The sequence below is a fragment of the Microtus oregoni genome, unplaced genomic scaffold (assembly GCF_018167655.1).
Source record: "Microtus oregoni isolate MIOR12 unplaced genomic scaffold, Mior012 000017F_ref0000208, whole genome shotgun sequence".
In the NCBI taxonomy this organism is placed as follows: domain Eukaryota; kingdom Metazoa; phylum Chordata; class Mammalia; order Rodentia; family Cricetidae; genus Microtus; species Microtus oregoni.
Genome location: NW_024543076.1, coordinates 29,252,713 through 29,269,984, shown reverse-complemented (window position 1 = coordinate 29,269,984; position 17,272 = coordinate 29,252,713). Strand labels below are relative to the sequence as shown.

At 40.8% G+C, this 17,272-nt stretch overlaps 1 protein-coding gene across 8 annotated transcripts in view; it reads right to left on the bottom strand.

Annotated features, from left to right (window-relative positions):
- The window catches only part of CUNH8orf34 (chromosome unknown C8orf34 homolog), a 381,887-nt gene that overhangs the window by 129,293 nt on the left and 235,322 nt on the right, over positions 1-17,272 (bottom strand). For 7 of the 8 annotated variants that reach the window (XM_041667625.1, XM_041667630.1, XM_041667629.1 and 4 more), the window contains one exon: positions 10,541-10,676. In XM_041667625.1, the coding sequence (XP_041523559.1) occupies positions 10,541-10,676 (136 nt within the window). The remainder of the gene's footprint in view (positions 1-10,540; positions 10,677-17,272) is intronic. The other variant, XM_041667624.1, reaches the window with a different exon arrangement.

The window sequence follows — 17,272 nt, the reverse complement described above, 5'->3', positions numbered from 1 at the left end:
AAGTCTGGTTTAGATTACTGGGAATATGTCCTAAAAGAGATAGTGAGACTCTGACCAACTTCCTCTCCCTTTCTTCTGCTTCTTTGTTCAGAAAGCGAGCCATTTTATCCCACCATGAAGGAGCACATGAAGCAGTGATTTGTCAAAGGTCCACGGCAATGAAACCAAATAGTCATGGATGGAAATCTCCTTAACTGTGAACATAAACAAATCTTTTCTCAATATCAAAATGAATGTCTCTGCTATTGTGTTATAGTTATGAAAAACTGACTAGTAATCTATTTGCCATTTGTTTGCATGCCTGATTCCAGAAAGTAAGTTCATGGTGGTCACGAATGCTGATTTTCGTTCTTTAAGATTACCACAGTATTTCATATAGAGTTTGTGCTAGATCAATGCATTCGGTTTCAAACTGAATATTGTTGACACTTGAGCATCAGTGAATATCTCATTACATACAAACCTCTAGTGGAATCCTTTACTCCTTTCAATGAGAAGGTCAATTTTATTAAGTATGTAAATACATAAATTAAATAAAGAAATTTAATCAAGCGAAAATTGTTTTCCTTTTTCAGTTCATGTCTCCTTTATTTCACCATTTCTTCTGATGGCAAATTACTGAATTAAGTCTTATAAAAGCAGCCAGACAAAATGTACGTGCATGTGAATGGAACATAATGCGTGATTATTCGTGTAGATACCCTATCAGCTAGTAAATCCTAAACAGTTTACAATTAGTTCACAAAGGATTTGGCACTAGCCTTTTTCTCAGAGTGCTATGATGCAAAATAATCTATTTCTGCTTTAGCAATTCGAGTTACAACCACTCTCAGAGTTTAGTAGCACAGGGATAAAGAGAAATCATAAAGAACTTTTGGTTTCATGGAGGACAAGTTTTGAAATTCGTCAAGGTATTTGGAAACAAATTTGTTCTCTGATTCTGAGGCTGCCTTCTCTGAGTCAGCCTTGCTGTATGTTCTCTATAATCTAATTTCTTTCAAGATGGCTTTCAGCTCCCCGGCGCTGTTTTGTTCACAATTGATGTTAAGCACGACGGAATGCTAACACTTGCAGCATCAAAGCAAATGGCATCCTACCACCAGGAACTTCCTGGCACAAGTTCACAAAATGAGATTTAACTCCTCAGAGTGGCAAGGGACAGACAGAACTAACGGGTGGTCTTTCTAGAATGTCTTATACCCTTCACTGAAACAGCGATGGGGTGCTTCAAAACCAGAATTTCTCTGCTTACCTTGACCTCAAGCAGTATTGCTATTACCTTGAAACAAAAACTCAGGACATTTAGTAAAGAAACTTAAAGTAAAAGAGGTTTATTTTTTTAAACAAAACAAACAAAAAACCAAAACAAACCAAAATAAAACAAAAATCCCACAGCATTCCTCTAAAACACCGAGGATTTGCTGGTAATTTCCAGAACCTTGCATTATTGGCCTACAAACACTTTACATTTCATTTGTGTTTCCTACACAAGTAAATCAGATCATGGGACTCCTCATTTTGACCAAAGATTTCAAATTGCTCCACAGGGATGGTCCAAAGACAAAACAAGATGGCCAATGTCTGAATAAAAATCTACACCCAAACAGACAATATCAACAAATATAAGGGCACTGCTATACTCCACAGAGACAATGTTCTATTACCTAAAATGACATTTTACTGGCTTCTTCCCTTTCTGATCTGAGGGAGAGGGCAATGAGATGTTCTAGATGGGAATATTATACATTTGGTCATAACTTCTCACTTACCCATTAACTGTGCATTTTTGAGCTGTCAAATGATGCCATCTGCTTTTTCAAATTACATAGATTATGTCAATATTCACAACAGAACAGAGAACTAACAGGTTTGACTCTGAACAACTTCATCTTGAAATACTTCTGTCTTCCATTTGTACTCCCCTAATCATACAAGAAATATTTAAAGGCAAAACCCTACAGGCCTTTTATTTATTGTAAGTATGATAATCAACAACTTAAAGTTGTTCTTAATCTTTTAAATACTTTGTAGCAAGTAACATGGCAGGAGCTATGATTTCAGCCACAATAAGGCTGACACTTCTGGATTCTAGGGCCATGCATGTGCGGACAAGCCCTCAGGCAGGGACCCCATGTGATCTACATGCATGCATGGTTACATCATCCATGTATGACTCAGCTAAGCCCTTGTGCTCATGTGTGAGCCCCATCATTTGCATATGATGTAGTCATGTCAACCCCCTGTGCGCATGTGCTAGGCAACTTTCAAAAGCTGGACACTCCCTCCCCTCCTCCTCCTCCTCCTCTTTCTTCTCTCTCTCTCTCTCTCTCCCCTCTCTCCTCTTTCTCTCTCTCTCCTTTCTCGCTCTCTCTCTCCTCTCTTTCTCCTCTCTCGCTTTCTCTCCTCTCTCTCCTCTCTCTCTCCTCTCTCTCTCTCTCTCTCTCTCTCTCTCTCTTTCTCTCTCTCTCCACTGACTTTCCCAGGCCTATACGTGCCCCCTCTAATAAAGAAAGTCTTAAGCAGGTTTGTTGCATGTTCCCTGTTTCCTTCTCACTCACACCAGGTAATTTCAGCAGGGTCTTTAAAAACATGATAACTTTATTTCCTTGTAGATGCCTTGAAAACCCCAAGAAAGAGCAGTGATTGGGTGTTTCTCAAATGTTTCAGTCAATAGCAGCAGCGTCTTATTACTGACCATGTATGTCTTCCATTGGCTTCTGACTGGAAGGGATCTGTGAGGATGTGCTTTTGGATAAGGATTTTAATCGCTTTTGATATGCACCCAGAACAGGGATTATTGGAATGGATGGTGTTGTTATGATTGTTAGTACAAGCCACGCCCACTCCCTCCCCATCCACTGAGGCAGGTCCTCTCCCCCCTTCTTCCTCTCTCGCTCTGTCCTCTTCTCTCTTCCCTTTCTCTCTCTCTCTCTCTCTTCTCTTTCCCCCTTTCTCTCCTTTTCTTTCCCATTCCATTCTATAACTTAACTAATAAATATCCAATTCTATTCTGTACGATGTGTCTGTCCACGTGTCTCCCACCCACTCGCCTGCCCAGCCACTCACCGCTGGGAACCTGCACCTTCCAGGGACTCACTATCGAAGGGACCAGCCCAGTGCCACATGGCTGGGCCCTGCCCAGGGTTGGCGGCTCTCCCTATCAGGGACCCACTGCTTGGGACCAGGCACCAGGACCCGCTGTGAGCTGCTTGGGACACACAGGCAAATCATAACAGTTTCTACATATTGTCCTGAGGGATCTCTGTGATGTTTACCACAAAGACTGCATTAATTCCATTCTCAGTTTCCTAACCATCTTAACCACTCATCCTTACAGGTTAGCTCCAGAGTGGAGGAACTTCATTTCACAGATGAGGACCTAGATTTGTGAATATTTCCTGTGCTACTTGCCATCAGCTGATATAGAGTGAAGGTAAGATCTCTGCTGTCCCTCTTTAAATCAAGTTGACTTCAAATCATTGTAAGTCCTGGTGGTTTTGGGTAAAGTAATGCCATTTAACATTAATATTCCTTTATTTTCTAACCTATCAATTCTATATGTGTCCATTTTAGTGAAATTTGAAATGAGATTGAATTCTATGTCTCTCTTCCTTTCTGGAAACAAGTACCTAAAAAGAAAACAACACAATTTACCCTGATCTTAACCAGAAAAGTCATTTTCTCCATGATGGTCTAATTGGTAGCACTGGATATCTGACTCACTCAGTCCATCTGAATTAGGAACTTTGTGGTGTTTTGAATAAGAAATGCAGTCATAGACTCATACCTTTGAATGTTTTGTCCCCAGTTGGTGGTGCTGTTGGATCAGTTAGGGAGCTGAGACCTTGATGAGGGAAGTATGTCACTGGGAGCTGATACAGAGCTGTCAAAGTCTTGCACCATTCCCAGGGCCCTCTTTCTGTGATTTGTGCTTGCAGTTCAATAGGTGAACTCTCAGCATCCTGCTCCAGCCATCCTCTACCTGCTGTAACACCCACCCCTGCCAAGATGGTGATGGACTCTTATCCCTCTGGAACTAAAGCCCCAGACAAACCCTTCATCTGTGGTTTTGTCACAGCAATAGAAAAGTAACTCATACATCTTGTTTCTTTGTAGTTTGCCAAAATCAAGGCCTACCATAGTGTATTACTTTATCAGATTTTTATCACAGTGATAGATGCCTGGCAAAAACAATGAAAAGTAGGAAATATTCATTTTGACTTAACAGTTTCAGAATGCTCAGCTCATAATTTCTTAGCCATATATCATCAGACAGAATGTCATAGAGGTAAGAACCCACACAGGAGGAAGTTATTCGTCTCATGTCAAGATAGAAGCAGAGAAAGAAGAGTTCTCATGCTCACCAGTCTTCCTGGTTTCCTCCTTCAATTTCCTCATGGCTCCAAGACTAGGACTGGAGCGACCTGTGTTCAGGATGGATCTTCCCTCCCAGTTAATCCTTTCTGAAAAAACCCTTCTAGAGACATCCAGGTGATTCTAAAACCAGTCAAGTTGACAGCACAAATGCTCCCAGCTGACCCTGAAACATCTGGGATCATGTCTTCTTCTCACCCTGAAGCTTTCCTTCAGTGTCCTGATTAAGGTCTATCCATTATAGGAGTCCTTCCTCCAGTCACTGCACATCCTTGTTTTCCAGCTGAAGGAGTACAGTATATACCACCTCAAAACTAGGCTATCTTCTATTTGCATATATTGACTATTTCACCTGAAGGCTTTGAGAAACAGAAACTGCACTGGGAGCCTAAGATGGTTAATATTGACAGTCAACTTGACAAGATCTTGAATCATCAAAGAGACAGCATCTTGGGCATGTCTGTGAGGGATTATCTAGATTAGGTTGGTTGAGGTAGTTCAACCTGCATTGCACAAAGTGCATAAAAGTTAGAAAGAGAACTGAGACCAGTGTTCACATCTCTCTGTTCCAATACAAACAGCTGCCACACTCTGCTCCAGCCATGACTTCTCTACGATGATGGACCCAAACTATGAGCCAAATAAACCTTTCCTTTTTGACATGACTTCTGGCAAGTATTTCATCACAGAGGTAAGAAAAGGAACTAACACAGAAACCATCTTCCCTTAGCTGCTTACAGACAGATCTTCCAAATGACCTCAACTTTCATCAAGCCCTTTCGTGGGAATTTATGAACCAGGGAAGATGAATTCTATTCAAAAGATTTTAAGATTACGAAGACATACTATTGAACCTTCCCTTAAAAGTCACAAACAGACCTATCAACCACATGGACAGGAAAGTACATCTCAGAAAAGTTGTTTATTCCAGAAACTTCAGGAAACAAGACAGACACGAGGACATCTTAAAAAGATAAGAGGAAAGCTATCACTTTAATAAGATACAGACATATTATAATTATAAACCCTCTCCAAATCCAGCTGCTCACAGATGTTCACTGCTAACTCTGAAAGACCAATTTTTCCTCCCTCCTCTTTCGGTTTCTCTTCTATGTACTGGGGCAACAACCAAAATCCGCTTTTCTTGACATTCTGGTTCTCTCTCTCTCTCCCCAACTTCCCTTCATTCTTCCTGCTGTCTGTTCATTGATGCTGTGTTCATGAGAGCCAGAAGGTGGCAACAATCTGAATGTCAACTGAAGATTGGATAAAGAAAATATGGTACATTTATATAATGGAGATCTTACTCAACTGTTAAACAAACAAAAATGGACAGCTCCTGAAATTTGCAGGTAAAAGCCTAGAACTGAAAACACAAACAAGCCAATAAACTTTCTCTGATTGAAGTAGCTCAGACATAGAAAGACAAATAAGGTATATGTTTGCTTATATGTGGATCTTAGCTGTTAAGTCAATGATAAACAAGCTACAATTTGTAGAAATGCAGAGGTTAGTCACAGAGTGAAGGACTGGGGCAACAGATATAGTTAGGAAATTGAAATTGAATAGTTAGTTAGTTTATTAGTTAGTTAGTTAGTTAGGTAGTTACAGGTGGATTGGGGAGCTGTAAGGGGAGGATTAAGTGTGGAGGGAAAGAGAGAGGCAAACAAAGAGAAAATACAATACGACGGATAAAGCTAAAGTTAAGGGCTGTTTGAGGGGTGCTGTGGAAACTTGAAATCGCCAAACAATGTGAGAGATGGAGTCCCAAATGGACATCTCTAATCAACAAATGAAGCTTTGAGTAGTGGGACTGGGTTATGTCTAGTTGTGTTGCTACCCAACGGGGTCCGGTGGGTATCCCCAAACAACTCAAGCTATTGCCAAGATTATAAGTTGCTCTTATAATTGACGGCAAAGCCCTGTTGCTGAAGACAACACTTGAACAACTCATTGAACACGGAGAAATCGAGCTGGGTTCCTAGAAAGAGCCCTTACCTCTCTGACCTCTGTGCCCTAGTATCTTTTGCCCTAGTATCTTTGGCCAAGGAAGGTACTCTGCAAAATACTGAAAGAGAAACATAAATGCCTAGCTAGTCACAAATTCTTTGATCTACGATATTCTACCTGCTAGACAATGGTGGCACAAAGCTTGTTTGAATAATTCACCAATATCTGACTTCAGGTCCACTCAACAAGATGTAAACAATATCTGTCAGTGTTTTTGTAACTAAAAACCTGAGACTAGACAGCCAAGAACCTAGGGTAAAACCAAATGCTACTGCTCTAAGGCAATAAAAAAGTAGCTATAAAATGACATCCTGTTATACTCAGAGATCGGTGCCTTGCTCAGACATCATCAGAGAAGCATCCTCCTGCAGCAGATAGGAACAAATACAAAGACTTAGGGCTAGACATTATGCAGAGTCAGATCTTGGGACACCCAGCCCTAAATGAGATGTCACCTTCCAGTCCCTATCCTCAGAGCTCAGGGAAACTCATGGAAGAGGAGACAGAAAGATTTTAAGAGTTAGAGCAAATGGAGGACTTAAAGAGTACAAAGGTCTGTGAATCAACTAAGCAAAGCTCATATGAACTCACAGAAACTAAGGCAGCAGGTACAGGACATGCACAGGCCTTCACCAGGTTCTTTATGGATGAACTATGGCTTTCTGTTTAGCGACTTTTATGGGATTCCTGAATGTTTGAAAATGTGGGTCTCATATTCTTAAACTTTCTTTTGGGTTCTTTTCCTTCTGTTCCTTTGTTTTGTCCAGTTCTGATCTGTAAGTTTTTCTTTGCTCTTAATGAATTTTAGTTTTATTATTGCCCCTTAAGTTTGTTTTCTAAAGAAAGACAGAAAGAGAGTGGATCCAGGTGGGGAAAGGAGGTGTGGAAGGACTGGGAGAATTAGAGGGATGGCAAACTGTAATCAGGATATTTTACATGAGGGGGAAATCTATTTTCATTAAAATTTAAAAAAAAGAAAGGGGGAGGAGGTAAGAGGGTAAAAAAGCATGCCTCTCTGGATGCCATGAAGTTTTAGCTGAAAAAAAAAGAACACTTTGAAAGTTCATTAAAATAGGAGTTTGCACCTAAAATGATGCCTTTGTTCAGTGACTAATACTACTTTAAGATTCTATAAGGGATAGTTTGAATGCTAAAATGTAACTACTAAGTCACACGAGAAAACAGAAATATCTCAGTCTTCAGCAATGGGACCCTAGCTGCTTGGAGCCTGACCCAGTGGTTTGTGCTGCTTCTGGGAACCGAAGAAAGAAGCTGGTTGGGAAGTGTAGGGTGGGAACCACAGAAAGATGCCAGGCTGCTCTCATCCTTGACAGCCAGAGTTGTGTTGGCTCGAAATTAAAAATGTCCCTGTTTCTATGAGTAATTCTGTCCTGGTCAAAGAACAGAAATCCTAAGACTGTTTAGGGGAACTGCTTTGAGTTCTGCTTTCTTGTTTTCAATCTTTATTCTTCTTTTACATAGACATAAAGGACCACAGCAGCCTGGAAGCTATATGTGACTAGACACTTCCGGGGTCCTGGAAGGTGTTCCCAAACCTCCAGTCCAGTACGGACACCATAGTAGAGAAAGAATCATGAAGATATTCTAGGTGGGACAACTGGACTGTTCAGGCTATCCTTGCATGCCGCAACCTGGTAAAGCCTTATTAACCCCTAGATAGATCCTTTGGGAGTATAGAAAAAAAAAAAAAAAAACTAAAATAGTTGTCTTTTCTGTAAAAGAAAAAGGTTTTATTATAACAAGGAATTTAAATCTTTTTATCTCTCCAACCTTGTAAAACTTTTATTTTCACAAAGTCCTTGCTACAATCTTAGAACTGAAGTGTCTTAGATTTCCTTCATTTCATTTGTGCGGAGTCTTTTAAAAAATAGCCAATTACAAAAGACTGTGAGGTGAGGAGCGACATAGACATTGCCAGCTTTAGAATAAAACCACCTGAACTTCCTGTCTTTGCTTACTTGCTCTTCTGCTTTGCTGAGTAGTATATGCTTGTGAGCAGAAATAAAGTTTGTCCTTATTGAATTCTTTTTCTTTGCTGCTCCGTATTTACTTCTAACAGTGGAAGTCCCCTTTTGGAACCCACTGTTGCCATTATGCACGAGTTCTGTCTGCCCCATTTCTTTTATATCTTCAGCTATAATAAACTCATTTTCTGAACCGCAACCAACCTACCTTGTCTGTGGAATTCATCCTGTGACTTTGCCCTGGGTGGTTTTGGAGGTCACTGAATGTCTGGGGTCCTAGTACACCCCATCCTCAGATTATTCTCACCCAAGGCAAGACAGGTGTCTTCCTCCAAGAATACCTGTCCTCCTCTTCCTCTTTCAAAGCCTTATTTCAAACCATTAGGTCCTAACCCCTCTTTCTCATGGAGCTGAGCCCTGAAGGGACAAATTTACTATGGAAGAATAAGCAGTGTGTTGTCTGCTTATTGATCTCCCAAAAAGTACCCCGCACAAGTGACTCCAGAGGTAAAACTGAGTAAGTTCTTAGCTATTCTAATAGGCCGTCCATTTCTTCTCAGGAGGCATTCCTCTCTGAGAATGCGCCCTCTGTGTTCCTGTCACTCAAACAGCCAGCATATGTTCTCTATTAAAACTTTTGTATTGCCTCTGCTTTGTAAGTACGTTCATCTACATTCTGTTACAGACAGACCAATAACCCAACTATTACTTGATTGAGTAGTTCCTGAGTAAATTCAGTTATGGATTCACTTTAAGCACAGGTTGTTTGTGACTGCAATCCAACTCTCTCATTTTGAAAGTGGAATGATGAAGAGCTCCAAGCACATGCTTGATCTTTTCTCAACTCAGTCTTGAATAGTTTAGCAAGATATTTTGACAGGCATTCCTTTCTGAGGAGAACACACATCTTGATCCAACACAACTATAAATGTTATGAAACACCAAGCATCAACCCAATCCAGTCAAATTGTGTTTTTACAAACATCACATAAAGCTGAAGACAAAAAGCCAAAGAACTCTCTGCCATAAGAAGGCCTGTAATGACAGGTGATCCTGAGGCCAGCCTGCTGTTCAGAGTGAGTTCCCAGACAACCAGGACTACACAGAGAATCCCTATGTTGAAAAATGAAAGTGGTAAACAAAATTAGCAGTTTTCTTCACAGTCCTAATAAAAATATATAGCCAGTGCCCGAAGGATTCCACGTCTGAGGCAATGTCCCCGCTCATGCCTTCATTGCACTTCAGAGTTTCTCCTAATATCCTTAATCAACTTCCCTTGATTTTCCGAGAGGTTTTCCTTCATGTTTTCTTCCTAAGCCAGTGATAATTAAAATAAAAATTTCAAAGGAGTAAAGCCAAAGAGGAAAAGCTACAAAAATCCGATTTGGTTTTCCTACCCTTACCCTCTCCTCATTTCCCAGCCACTAATCCGCTCTCAAGCAGCACAATAGAGCAGCTAGACAGAAAAAAGGGAGATAAAATTGGCCAGCTACTACATTGTCCTTGCTAATCTGCGCCATTTACATAAGGGTTAGGAGGCTTGTTTTATCATTTAAACAGACTTAAAAGCCCTTCACAAATGAGATTTAGTTCCTACAAAAGAATGTATTGGTTGGTGTTATTTGGCGAGTTGCTTCTAGCCCAGAGCTGACTTGGCAGTAACCAAGCTGCTTCTTGGGCCACTTGGAGTGTAAGCAAAGACTGCTTCCAGCTGCCAAAACCCCGAAGCCTCAAACTGATTAAATTCTTACCAGGAGGTGAACAGGGTGAAGGCCAGGCTCAAAGGCCAATCATACCAGAACTTGAGCTATACCTGAACAAACACTTTTTAAGCAGACAACTCAAGGTGGCCCTGGGTGTTCAAGCCCCTTGACTCTTCTCTCGAAAGGAAAATGAAGAACAGACAAGAAATGTACTACAGAGGCTGGAAAACTCCACACTGTCCAAGCTATGAAGGAACAACCAGCTAAGTTCTTTGATTCATCATTGGTCAGACTGGCCTTGAGCACAAAGACAAACTGCAAAACTAACTCCTTTGCCAGCGTCAGAACAAAAGCAATTAGAAGGAAAATATGCTATTAGCATAAAATGTGCTCTCTGCATCAAATGTGCTCTCTGCATCAAATTCTAGACGGTAACTCTATATACCATACACCAACTGTATGTTTTACCTGGCACACCTTGAACAGATGTTCAGAGTGACTTTGGCCTGTGGCTCAGCAGGGTGCATAGGACGACCTTGGTTAAATTTGCTCCCAGAAAGAACCAGGGTAGTAACGCCCTCCATTCTTAAGTCGTCCAGATCTTCTGCAAAAACACAACAATAAGAGGAGGAATTAAATCCAGTTGAATTAAACAGAGAAAAAAAACATGTTTAACAGTACCTACCAGTAATTTGTAAAGTAAACCACTATTTTGCATTTTCTATGAAATAAACCAACTCATATACAGTTATATTTTCCATTTTTTCTAGGTATAGTTGTGTCAACAGCAGCTACAGAGCCTAACACCTCCACCTGCAGTCTTATCTGTAATGGATTAAATAAAAATGAGCAGCCATTTCCAGACATGGTCAGCATAGTTCCCCAAGTGACTGCAGTGGGCAGCGTGGGCCATGAGTTTCAGGAAGGAAGAAATGTGGTGGGTGAGAGACATTGATGAGGCAACCAGTCCCACGAGGAGAGACAGACAGACATGCCACAAGACCACGACACAGGGCTCCAAAGGCTCTGAGGTAGAGAGCCACATGGTGGGTGAGAGACAGAGACATGCAGAGTGAGGTTGGATATTTATTTAGTGGTTACGGAGAAGAAAGAGAGAAAGGAGAGATGAGCAGAGAGAAAGAGACTAGGGGAGAAGTGGGGAGAACAGAGAGAGGTAGAAGCTGCCTCTTTCAGGGAAGAGACAGAAAAGGAAAGAGATTTGAGATTTGAGCTGCAAGCAGGAAGGAAGCTGCCTCAGAAGACTTGCGGGGGGTGGGGGGGCACAGGACACACAGGATGAAGTAGGCAGGACTTGTCTCTTAAAGGGACAGGACAGATCAATTACCTTATCCACTCAGGGAAAGCCAGATTTTACCTATACCAAAGAATCAGGGTCAGTCAGTATGAAGCTGCATTGGGTTTATTAAGTAGAGATGAACACTTTAGGTTTAAGTGTAGGCAGCAGTGAGCTGGGCAAATATTCTTTCCAAAACCAACCCCCAAAATGGCTGTACTGCTGACAATGTCTTTAACAGAAGAGCTCTGATCAGGTAAATAAAAGCCTAAAATCAGCACCCTGGGGAGTCTCCTGACAGGTATTTCTGTTTACCAGGAAAGTAGATCTTATAAAGAAACCCATCTTAGCCCTCCTTTAATCCAGCCCCAAAGGTCATTTATCTTCATAAGGGCATCAAATTGTCTGTTCCTTATCAATTTGAACAATCTGTATCAGCCCAAAGATACCCACCCTGCAGACTGTCCTACAAAATCTGCTTGCTTTTTTTTTTTTTTTTTTTTGCCATTTTGCTTCTTCCCTCCTCCCACAGCTGAGAGAGAGCCTTGGCAATCTGATCACCAAAAAATCTTTCTTTCTACCCATGGAGTGGTCTAGTTCAGTGTTTTTACTCCATCCTCACCTACAGCAAACATTCTCTAGTGCCTTGATAGCAGCATGAATGAGTCTGGGTTTTGAAGTTATATTGTTGAAAGGCCATATTTTACAAATGGTTTTAAAATGTAAGACAAGTTTAAAATGGACATAGTATCAAGCAGCCTTGTCAGTATGTAATGCTGTACTTTTGGGTTAGTGCAGCTCCCCTATCCTCTGTTCCCTTGTAGAATTTCTTTGGACAGTGGACAATGGACAATATTTACAATTGGCCTAAGTGTAGACAGTAAGTACCTGTGGAGTGTGCAGTCATAAGAATGGCAACTGTATCATACAGTCTCTCCAGAAGGTTCTAGAAGAGCACTGAAGAGGGGGCAGAAAGAGTGTAAGAACCAGAGGTCGGGATACTGAGACGAAATGTCTTCTGGGCATGCCAAAATCACTGCATTCATGCAGCCAAAGTGGCTACAGCTACCTGCTTTCCTGTACTTGTGTGCATGTGCCTCCACAAGAGGAATTCAGTCAGCATGCCAGAGTGCTTGCAGGAGGCACACACACTACCCGAGTAGCCGTTCAGAGTTGATGCCTTCTAGGGGAGGAAGTCAGTTTTCTTTTTTTTTTTTTTTAATTTATTTATTTATTAAGGATTTCTGCCTCGTCCCCACAACCGCTTCCCATTTCCCTCCCCCTCCCCGATCAAGTCCCCCCCCCTCATCTGCTCGAAGAGCAATCAGGGTTCCCTGACCTGTGGGAAGCCCAAGGACTGCCCACCTCTATCCAGGTCTCGTAAGGTGAGCATTCAAACTGCCTAGGCTCCCACAAAGCCAGTACGTGCAGTAGGATCAAAAACCCACTGCAATTGTTCTTGAATTCTCAGTATTCCTCATTGTCCGCTATGTTCAGCTAGTCCGGAATATCCTTCATCAGGCGATGAAAGGAGACAGAGACAGAGACCCACATGGGAGCACCGGACAGAAATCTCAAGGTCCAAATCAGGAGCAGAAGGAGACGGAGCACGAGCAAGGAACTCAGGACCACGAGGGGTGCACCCACACACTAAGACAATGGGGATGTTCTATTGGGATCTCACCAAGGCCAGCTGGCCTAGGTCTGAAAAAGCATGGGATAAATCCGGAAGTCAGTTTTCTTTAGGGGAATGGCCCCATATTTGTGGACACATTGACACAGAGGAAACACTAATTAAACTCAGTGGTATATTGAAATAAAATTAAAAAAAAATAAAAGTATGAGATCGGGGAGATGCCAGAAAACATGAATTGAGAATGACTATATTTACAGGGAATTATCAAAAAATAAATTAAAAATATGTTTGAACATTAAAATTTAAAAGTGAAGCAAGTTTGATGATGTTTAGAAAATACAAGCTTATATATCCTAAAGAATTTCCTTTGGTAAATTAAATTACAAGGTGGTTTTATAAGAAACATTGATCCATTTTAGGGATGAGAAGAGTATTGATATGGTTAAATTCAAAGGCATTATACACCCTGACTGAAGGCTCTTTTTGAGATAACTCTAAGAGAAAGGGAATATTGTCTCTGCAAATGACATTGATCTTTCCCATTATGTTGTAGTTCTTGACTCTCAGCCAGCAAAAAAGGCAAAGTGAGAAAGGTTCCTGTCCCTTCCCATGTCCCCTTTATTTCCTGTCTTTTGGTCTTAGTTGGAAACAAATTATATGAAAGGATTTAAGGAATGCAAAATTGTGAGAGACGGGTGACACAAAGATCCAAAGAATAGTACACTTCTATGGCTAGAACCTAGACCACAGCCTCTGATTTACCCATCCAGTGAACCAAATACCACCTCTGCAGCAGTCAAGCCAAATAGTCAGGGTGTGGCTGATATCTTCTAGCTTCCATGTTTTTGTATTTGCTACTAACTCAAAGCCATCTATATAAAACTAAATATTCAGGAACACACCCAAACCTGTGAGTTCCTAAGCAGGTGCTGGATGCATCCATGTGCAAAAAAAAAAAAAAAAAAAAAAACTTGCAAACAAAGTGAAAGTAACCGGAAAAGGAAATTTCATTTTGCAAGAAGGGTAAACTAGGCTAACGAGCACATCTGGGCAGGAAGCTCACTAAGTTTCTCTCTAGCACTGGTGGCAACTGTGGGTTTTCCCCCTTGCTTGGGAGCTTACAGCACAGTCTTTCACAATTGGCTAATTCTTAAAGAGCTGGTGCCAGTGAACAGTGTAATGAAGGGAAGTGGGATAGAAGAAGAAATCAGTTGTCCCAGGCAGGAAAGTGGGTGAGGGGTGCTATAGGTTAAGAAAAATTTTACCACATGAGAGAGATTAAAAGATTTAAATTCCTTTGCATGAAACTTTACAAGGTGGGGAGATTTATGGAACGTTGGCCTTTGGTGAGCTGCTTACCTCTGTTAGTTAAAAGCACTTCTCTCACAGGGAAGGTTGTAAGCATTGCTGGAAACAGACTCCAAACCTCTGAGTTCCAGGATCTAAGGCAGCTTGGCTGTGGTCACACAGAACCAATCTCACTTGCCTATCTTTGTGACTGCTGCCATGCCGTATAAGTTATGTGTGGTCCATCTCACAGTTTGCTTAATAATGAAGCCTGATTCCCTGCAATGCAAGACCTACTTCCTCTCTACCTTCTTGTAAAGACTTTAAGAGGAGGTCTCCTTTTGTCTTGCCTTCTCAGCCTGGAAGCTCTACTTTCAGAGCCCTGCTGTGGTCAGCATGCTTAATGACTTTTCGCCTGAGAAGGATGACACAACTTTGCCTTTCCCTCAGTCCCACCTATCTCTCTAATATCTAATTTGTTGGGAAATAAAATATTTGAGAGGTTAGCCTAGCTGCCTTGCCTTGGGGACACTTTCCCACCTTTGCGACTGCACTCCCCATCTCCAGCACGAGGACTTCTTGTCATACTAAGGCTTCTGCCCTTTTTCAGTGCCAGTATCTTTGGTGAGTTTTTCCCAGGTGTTCGCCAAAAATGTCTGCCCATCTCAATGCCAATAAACCAAAAATCCTAGATTTAGATCAGATCTTGGGTTTTCCCAGGCCTGTTGAATCTTAACATGGTCAGGATTCAGCTGTGCTCTCCACTGTGTCTTTGGTTGATGTGGGATTCCCCTCTGTATTCTGTAAATATGTTTAATTACCATTGATTAATAAAGAAGCCACTTTTGGACTATGGCAGGGCAGAATAAGGCCAAATGGGAAATCAGAACAGAGTATAGAGAGAAAGTAGGCAGAGTCAAAGAGATACTGTGTAGCTGCAGAAGGAAGATGACTCTATGTAGCTGCCCAAAAAGCAAGAGGTAACAAACATTAAGCCTCCTGGTAAAATATAAAATAATAGAAGAGGGTTAACTTAAGATATAATAGTTAGCCAGAAATATGCCCAAGCTATTGGGCAATCAGTGTTGTAATTAATATAGTTTCTGTGTTAATTTTCAGGTCTGAGCAGTTGGGAAATAAAAGAGCAGTCTCTGCCTACAAGTGGTGCCACAATGTGGGCAACTACATCCACATAAAACCTGAGAGAGCTTGATGAGAAATTCTAGACAAAAAAGAAGAGAGTGTGGTGCAGCTTCTTGGTAGCCTCATATTTTTTATTAGGATGGGCTCTGTTTGATGGTAGCAAGCAGGGGCACCTCGGCTCCTTTAAAAGAGGTCTTCCTGACTCAGTATTGCCAGCAAAGGCTGCTCAGCTTCTTTAGGGGAGGGCTTCCTGGTTCGTACTAGTTGCATGAACAGTTGTGGCTCTTTCAGGAGGCTGAGCACTTAAATGGGGTCTGTAAACAATGTGTTATAAATTGCTTAGTTGTGACATAGACCTATTGCAACTATGAAGCTGAGGCACTCTTAGAAGCAGTGAACATGCTTCTGCCATGTTGAACAGGGCAGAGCCAACAGGCAGGAGTGCTTAGCATTTAAAAAAGAAAAAGAAAAAAGTGCTCCCGGTCAAAAAAATAATTACAGATATGCAATAAAAACAGAGTCAAATGAAAAAGACTTCTAAATGGGTCATAGTGTTGAAGAAATGTATGTAGGCTTGGAAGCGAGAAGAAATTGTAATAAAAAATGGATTTTTAAAAAGTAAAGTATATAAAGAGACAGGGTACCGATAGTCATTAATTAAAGGAGTAAAAAAAAATAAGCCATGTAAGGATGAAAATACATAGAGAGTATGTATAGAATTGTGTTTTCTTTGAATTGTTTGACTGGAATGAAATAAGTACAGAGAGACATTTTATTGTATGGGCTACTAAACTAAACCAACATATATATTTTAAAGGTATCTTGACTTCAAAATTTGGGTCTAAGGATATGATGCTTTAGAAAAAGAAGTTCTGCTTTTGTTTCCACAAATGATAGAAAGATGAGGATTCCTTATCAGCTAATATGGTTTGATCAAACAAGACCCCCTGAAGCAATCTCCCAGATGACCCAACATCCATGAAAGCTTCAGAACTGCTGACTGAGATGGACCTACTAAACAGGATACCCCATGAAAGACATGATTAACAGGGCCCCAATCAGCAGGAATTAGTCTAGAGAACAACATCCAAAATCCCTAAAGAATTGTTCATAAATGTTTGTTTACATTTATAGGGGGATATACTATAGACATGAATACTTTACATTGGTATGGATCTTGGTTTATTGTTGTAAATTTAAGGTCAATTTTGTTATATGTATATTTCTTCTCTTGATTAAGGTATTGTGTTTGTGCAGCTCATTTAAAAATTTAATGTATAATTAAGAAATACGGGTTAATAGATAGTCATGTATAATAGCCAAGCTTCTAGTCATATTAGTTAGGTTTTCTAGATATACAGATATATATTTCAGATGAATAGGTATTCATCTAAAGACTAACAGAATGTGGCGTTTAAAATGTTTTAAGAATTTAGAGCTTTTCATGACAACATCTGCTCCTGGCAGCACCAATCTACTCAAGAGGATAATGGGCATTGAATTAACAATTTGGAGATTGTTAACCATTTAGTCAACTGCCCCCTTGCCTGGAATTCTTGATGGTATGCTATATGAACTGGTCATGCAGGACCCACAGAAAAATGACTGCTGAACTTACTTAAAGGTAAGACAGTTCTTCAGGGTTCCTGCTTCATGAAAGAGTCTGCCATACATTCTACAGGATACAAAAGAAAGTGACTGACAAATTGCTAATAGAGATGAAGTAGTCTTTCAAATTCCCTGCTTCATGGAGAAGTCTATCAGATACTGTGGGCCTGTAGGTTAAATATGGATGCTCCAATGTTACAGAAGAAATTTGAGTGACTTTCCAGACAGCAAG